Source organism: Mercurialis annua, linkage group LG8, assembly GCF_937616625.2.
Source record: "Mercurialis annua linkage group LG8, ddMerAnnu1.2, whole genome shotgun sequence".
Lineage (NCBI taxonomy): Eukaryota > Viridiplantae > Streptophyta > Magnoliopsida > Malpighiales > Euphorbiaceae > Mercurialis > Mercurialis annua.
In genome coordinates, this window is record NC_065577.1 from 5016857 (window position 1) to 5024755 (window position 7899).

A 7899-nucleotide genomic window follows, 5' to 3' on the forward strand; every position below is an offset into this window, starting at 1 on the left:
AGAACAACGACTGATGCCCCTCATACTCACCACATATAAAATTGCAAAAGAACAATCTCTTTAATTTGTTAAAATATAAAAGACAAGAGAAGCATATATTTGACGATTGTAAGAATATATTTTAAGGTTTACATTTTATAAACATTCATTTGACAGCAATTTGAATAATAGACATAAGGCTAATAATCACCTACCGTTTTTGACTTTCGGTGTTTATCATTTGACTCATTGAGTTTTGATTTCAGTCGCAAACTTTTTGAATTTAACTTCTGAATTCGAGTCTGCCGGTGCGGATTTTTTGCATTTACAAGACTCGAATCCGAGACCTTACTTAAATGATACCAAACCGCTTACCACTTGGATCAACCTCTATTAGTTCTCTCCCGTCAATTTTTGTAACAGAGTTAGTTTCAGCTGATTTGATACATAAAAATAATAAGTAAATATATAAACGCTACACAACAATCGGCGTCTCATCATCTTCCATATCACAAATAAAATGGGTATTTCTCGGTTAAATCTAGTTGCTACCAAGCGCTTAAGCTGCAAAAATGCCAATAAAGTAGATGCTTCAACTTCTAGCTCTAATAATTAGCTCCGGGGAAGGATTTGGTTTTCCGAGGTCTTTTTTGGCGTGTTCAGCTGTTTAGAGATTCCACAGGAATGGTTCAAAATGCTGGTTTCAAATTTCACATTGCCATCCGAGAAGGCATCATCATAGCCGAAGAAGCCAATCTAATTCTTTTTGAGGTAAAATCAAACTTAGAAGTTGCAATAGAGGCATCCACTAACTACAATGTGCTGTGTATTGATGTGAGCTTAATAGCGAAGACGGCTTAAGTCCAGTTAGTAGTAAGGAATGTATTAGTATTTTTGTTTGTAATAGGGATACTAATATGCTTGTTCATTTTTAAGTTAGAGTGGCTTTAACAACCATTGTTAGGAGCAGTGTTTGGAAAGATTGTGTCCTCTAAAAGTTTTAAATTCATGTTTTATCCGATCAAATGGCTTTTGATTAATGAAATTTTATGATTTTTAAAAAAATAAAAAAATATAGCCAGATAAATTTATCTATCACGCTTCATCTTTTTTTAGTTCATATAAACTATTATGCACTATAATTAGGAAAACAACATGGAAATTATATCATTCACATCAATTATATGTATGCGTAGAGCCTTCCGTAAATTTGGTATTCCAGTGTCTAAATGATTTATATGCTTAAACACTATTAGCAGGAAAAGAAAGAAAAAAAGTTAAGTTTTTAACTTTTTTAACATAAAAATATTTGAATTAATATAATAACAAAACAAATACTAACTTATAATAACTCAATTGATTAATTAACCAGTATTAAATTGGTTAATTAACCAGTATTAAACTGATTAATTAACCATTTAAAGGAAAAAGAGAAGACATGTGTAGCAGCCAATAAGAGATCGTCGCATGCCATGTTGCAGGAGTTTCTTTCTGCCTTGACAACAGGAAATTTTTGTTCAACGTTTCCATTAATTATGTACTAGTGAGCGGTGATTTAAAAATTGAACCAAAATGGTCAGTTAAACTGAAAATTGGCCAGCTGTTCGGTTCAATTGACTCTCAAATGATTCAATCGGCAGTCAAAATAACCAGAAACCAGTAGCTTCACTGATTTGAATGCTATTCAACTTTAAAATACTGTTAGTGACATATTACTAATAGTAAAAGAATTGACTTTTGAAACTAATTGAACAAATTTCACTAGATTTTAATACATATTTACTTACATTTAAATTTTTTTTCATATTTATAACGACTCAAGCATAGTATTTAATATGTGACACCCCATATCATATGCTTGTTAAATTTAACACTATATAGTTCAAGTATTCAACACCGTCCTTTCATTTTACGATGTCGTTCTTTTTTTATAGTTTTTAATAACCGAAACGACTGTAAAAATCACAAAAAATAACTGGTCGTTTTTCTGTCACATTTTCTAAAACGTGTTTAAACTGCTAGAAAGGTGTTTTTATTTTCGAATAACCTTCAAAATACTGAAGTAATGTAATAGTGTACTCCACTAAACCTTTATAATCAACCACTAATTTGATTCTGTTTTAGTCACTAGGCAATATTCCCTACTATTTTTTGGCTCTTGATATGAGAAAGTGATCTAGAAGAAAAGTGCTTTGTGTATGACAATGGCTTTATTGAAGCTTCGAACAATCAACTTTTGCACTTTATGAAAATCTATGCCGACAGCCTTTTTGGTTCTTAAAGATATCCGTAGAATTTGAGTGTGCATTGAACAATTGTTTTGTGGTCGTTCGCCGATTTTGACCTCAGGAATATGAATGTTTTTATAACTTAACTGTTGCGTTATGTCGTTCGTGGAACAAACTAATAGTGCGTTAGTTATGTGGAATGTTTGATGATAAAAAGAAGTAATAATTAAAAAAATTTCTATCATAAATGCTCATTGTCTTGTTGTAAATATGACATGACATAATGGTTGTGTGTGATAAACTCTCAGGAATATGTCATTGTTTAGAGCATAGTTGAACATTATTTAACATATTATCAGAATCTAAAAGTAAAGGAAAAAAAACATTTTTATAGTCCATGAATTCTCGTATATATATGTTCAGAGATTGCTTACTAATCTTATCAGCAAAAATCTATGTCTAGTAGTGACATGAACCGAAGTTTAGTCCTGCGAGATGCTAAAGGTTACACTTGCAGCAAATGTCGACAACGATTCCCACCGAATCTTAATCTCTCAGAATTCCAATGTCCAGCTTGCCAAAGAGTTAGTACCACTAGTTCTCCAATGCGAATCAATCAACGATCTTCTGATACTAAAGATAATTACAGAGTCTTTCAAGTTGTCGAAAAGTTCAAGAAAATGGTTTCAGGAACTAAGCAAGAAAGTGATCCTGATAGTGATAAATTTATGTCACTGAATTGTCACCCGTCTTTGGTGAAACGGGCTAGAGCATCGACTGCCCCCCGGAAACGGGCACTGCTTATCGGAGTTACGTATGCCAAGTGGAAGCACAGGCTTAAGGGTACTGTAAATGATGTCAAGAATATCAGAAAATTGTTGATGGAAATTTATCGGTTTCAGAAAGATGACATTCTTGTTCTTACAGGTAAGTTCCCTCTGAATTCTCATCCGGTTTGACTAGTTTGGTTCGATATTATTTCGGTCCGGTTTATATTTGGAACCTAACTGAATGTTTTATGATTATCAAAAATTTAATTTTTGTTATAATATCAAACCGAACTAAATATAATTTATAGTTTCGGTTTGATCTTTCCATTTTGATTGGATTTACCCCTACGCGAGACCTCTTAGAGTTAGTCTAGTTGCTTGTTCCATCTCTTAACGTTTATTTCGTCGATTCCTGTAATTGTTAATCTATAATTTTTTTGTTACAATGTTGTTCGACTTTGTTAAAAAAATTGAATTATATGTCATTTGGTCCCTCGAGAATCGCTCTAGAGGCAGAACTGGAATGGGGCGACAGCCCCATCCAAATTTCAATTTTTTTGAGAACGTTGAATGTCAAATTATTATCTTAAATAGAATCAAATAATTTTATATAAAAAATGAGAAAACTACATGTTATTTGGTTTAAATAATTAAAATAAGTTAAACAACCTGCTGTCTATGTATGCTTCAACATATTTTTTTTGCCATACCTGAATAAAATTTCTGATTCCACACATTTCAGGATTTCATTTTTGTTTCATAAAATGCTTATAAAATTTCAAACTATATATACCTTATTCTAGTAAATTAATTTTTCATTTCATATTTCAGAATTTTCTTTCTTTCGATGCTACATAGTAATAATAAATATTTGTATGCCAATGGTTTATTGCAGAAGAGGAGACAATGGCAGAATTTATTCCTACAAAAGATAACATCATCAAATCATTGAACTGGCTCGTGGAAGATTGCCGGGAAGGTGATTCGTTAGTGTTTTATTTCTCCGGTCACGGATTACGACAGCCGGATTTCAACAACGACGAACAGGACGGATATGATGAAACAATATGCCCGGTTGATTTCATGGAACAAGGGATGATTCTTGACAATTATATAAATGCTGCCATTGTTCATCCTCTTCCTAAAGGTGTCACTCTTCATGCTATTGTTGATGCTTGCCATAGTGGAACAGTTCTTGATCTCGTCCATGTCTATGACAGAACAAGGTAAATTTTATTTTTTTCATTTACACCTTGTACTTTTAGCGATACACAACAATTATGAGTTAAGGATCAACCCGGTTTCTAAACTTATAATTTTGGATAAGATAATTCGCTGTCACCTATATTAATCAATTAAGGATAAAACTTTCAATTCTTAGAATAAATAAAGACAATACTCTTTATGTTTAGATTATTAAAGAAAAAATTAGGTGATTTTATTTCATGAATTTGTTCATATTATATAATTATGTCTTTAATTGACCAGAAAATAGAGGGGTAAAGTGGACCTTTATTCAAAAGATTATACAAATAAATGGTCAAATGATTAAAAATGTCAAATCTTTGGAGAAAATTTCACAAAAGTTCAAATCTTTCAAATTTATCCAATTTGTCCTAAAACGTAGAATTTTGTTTCAATTATGTCTAACTCTGGCGTGGCATGCCACACATATGCCACCATGGCAAATATCAGGCAAAAAGTATAAATTAGTTTTTAAAAAGTGTAAATAGTGCCAAACCTCTAAGGGTGTAAATATTTTAAAAAAAAAATCTAAGAACTTAATAGTATTTTTTTTACCAAGTATTTGCCATAGTGGTGTATATGTAATATGCCGCGTCGGCGTCACATAAAAAAAATCGCGTGCCCTTTTAGAGTTGGACATTATTGAAATAAAATTCTACGTTTCAGGACAACTTGAATAAAATTGAAAATTTTGAATTTTTATAATTTTTTCTTCGAAGATTTTTTTTAGTTATTTGGCCTAGATAAATTACAGAACATCTAAAAGCAAATTGTTCTGTTAAAACAGGAAGAAATGGAAAAATAACAGCCCGCCAAACGGTAGTAGAAAGCACACAAATGGAGGATTGGCAATTTGTATCAGTGCTTGTGAAGATAGTCAAATGGCTGCAGATACAACTGTAAGATGGCAATTTCACATTAATTCTTACTCCTTATATTTATATACTTAATAAAAAGAAAATCAAAAATACACCTTTTTAATAAAAAAAATCATCTTTTATGCTCCTTATTTTCATTTTATATTTAAATTTTTTCACTTTATACGTTTTATGTTTTCATTTTATATTTAATTTTCTTTATATATATGTATGCTCCATACTAAAGATGCATTGTATATTTTATTTTAAAAAATGCAAATACAGAAACTGTTCTTTCTTTTTAATTTTTAAGTAAGCATAAATTTTTGAGGGATTCCATCTTTAAGTAAAACTAAATTTTGATTATTTCGATTAAATCAATTTCTATTAAAATTGATCATTCGATTAATTAGACTTTAAATAAATCCACGAGTTTTTAATTGAACAGACTTTTGCTCTCCCTTACCGTTATTAGTTATATATTTAGGTGGGAAAGCTAACAAAAAGCCAGAATGATAGTATATTTTTCGTCACTAAATTATTTTAGTGACGGAAAGTTGACTTTTAGCGGGAGAAAAATCTTCTCGTTATAGTTCGATTTTCTCGTAGTGTTAGTGCTTAATTAATTACATGTTAAATTGGCTTTCTATCAGGCTGTGAGCGGAAAAGGAATGAACGGAGCTCTAACGTATATTCTGATAGAAATAGTAAGGAAATATCCAGGACCAACTTACGGGGACCTAATTGACATGATTCAAGAAACTATTGATGCTGTTAATAATAGTGGTTGTCTTCCTGTCAAAATCATCAGATCAGTCCTACAAAACAGATTATTACAGGTTCGTCTATTTTAATTACAATCTTTGATTCTACAGCATAAAAATGTACATTTGATTCGAATCAAAATAATTATTATTTTTTGCAAAATCAAACCGAAGAAAAATTCAGAAAGATTAAAACATGCCTTTCAAACCTTAGAAAAATAGTCAATCGGTTGATTTTTTTGGTTCAGTTTAGTTTGTATTAAATCACAACTGAGATTTTATGTCAAAAACCAGCCTCACTTGGTTCGTAAATGTATACTTTTACGGAAAATATACTTCTCGGGAAGTTAATTGCTGAGTAAGTTAGTAAAAAGAAAATTGATAATTGTTTTGCTTGGTTTACTTACTAACTTCCCTGAAAGTTGTATTTTAATTTTAATTAATTAAAATTTAAAGACGATATTATTTTTAATAACTAAATAGGCTAATTAAATGTAAAAATATAGTTGTATGTTCTATCAAATTAAGTAGGGAAGTTCTACTTACCTAAGTTTAGGTAGGGAAGTCACTTCTCTAATCAAAGAGAAGTCAAATTGCTAAATTTCCGGGAAGTAACACGTATAAGTTGAAACAAGTAAGAAATTCTTGTTACTTTCCGGTAGGGGTGGGCATGGACCGGTTAACCGGTCCATGAGGGTAATTTGTAAACCGGTCCATTGTAATACGGTTTTTAAAATTAAAAACCTAAACCTAAAATTTTAAACGGTTAACCGGTAAATCGGTTAACCATAAAAAACGGTTCGGTTTTCGGTTTTGCGGTTTTTAACCATATAACCATTAGAAAAAAATAAAGACAAAAAAAGATAAAATTTTAATTCTATTTAATTCTTTTAGCAAACAAAAAGAAACTATAGAAATTGAAACTATATTAAAAAAATATAAATCTATAATTTATGAGTAATATTAATGTTAGGCTTGTATTTTTTGAATTGTTTGTTGTGTTGTTCACGTCCACTTTCTACTATTTATAGACTTAAATATTTCTATTTATGTTAAGTAAGTATTTTAATATGGAAAACAAATTTCTTACAAAATATTTTCATATATAAATTTTCCTAAAATATATAAATATTCCTAAATAAAATATATGTCATATATTCTTATGTTTAGATTTTATCATGTGTATATTATAAAATCCATATTTTTTTAAAGATTATAAAATATATTTATATATATTATATAAACCGGTTAACCGGTTAACCACGGTTTTTAAAAATCCAAAACCTAAACCTAAACCATTAACCATAAAAATTAAAAATCAAAACCTAAACCTAAACCGTTGGACCGATTAACCATATTTTTCGGTTCGGTTTTACGGTTTCGGTTTGGTTAATCGGTTTGACCGGTTTATTTGCCCACCCCTACTTTCCGGGAAGTTAAATTTTTCTTACTTACTTACCCCCAACCAAGCGAGGCCGGAATGAATTCAATTTCTTTTATAATATTTAATTAAATCAAATTAAATTTTTCGGCTTGATTTAGTTATATGATCTGCTTCAGTTTTTGCATATCTCTAAGTTCGTTCTAAAAAAAACGAACCTTTTGATTTCTCATATGTTGCTATTTGACATTTGCAGAATCCTTTGCTTTCAGCTTCGGAAGTATTTGATGTCAAGAAGAAACATTTTATAATGTAATCATAAAGAATTCACAATTTAATCATAAATATTTGTTTGGATCTCTGCTTCTGGATCCTAATACGTATCTCACTTTCATTGGCCTATCAATTCATGTAAAATGTTTGTATCGAATGAAATAATTATTCAACACGTACGTGATTCGTGTAACAATTATTGAAATGTCTGCATTGTTAGAATATTTAATAATAAAAAATAATAATTGTCAAATATTTTAGAATTGCGGAAATTATAGACTTATTGTAAAAATGATATGGTATAACTGTTGCGTGAAATATTCACTTTATAGAAGTGATTGTTTCGTTTGTAGACAGATGGTACCATAATATCCCTTGACGCTGGAGCTTACAATATTAAAA

General features: G+C 30.2%; 1 protein-coding gene across 1 annotated transcript; it reads left to right on the top strand.

The window, feature by feature from the left end:
- Window positions 1–2616: 2616 nt before the first annotated feature.
- LOC126660690 (metacaspase-1-like) lies at window positions 2617–7676 on the top strand. Its single transcript, XM_050354303.2, has 5 exons — window positions 2617–3134; window positions 3873–4203; window positions 5010–5121; window positions 5733–5918; window positions 7481–7676. The coding sequence occupies exons 1-5, from the start codon at window positions 2663–2665 to the stop codon at window positions 7538–7540; spliced, it is 1161 nt and encodes a 386-aa protein (XP_050210260.1). The 5' UTR covers window positions 2617–2662; the 3' UTR covers window positions 7541–7676.
- The last annotated feature ends 223 nt before the right edge of the window (window positions 7677–7899 follow it).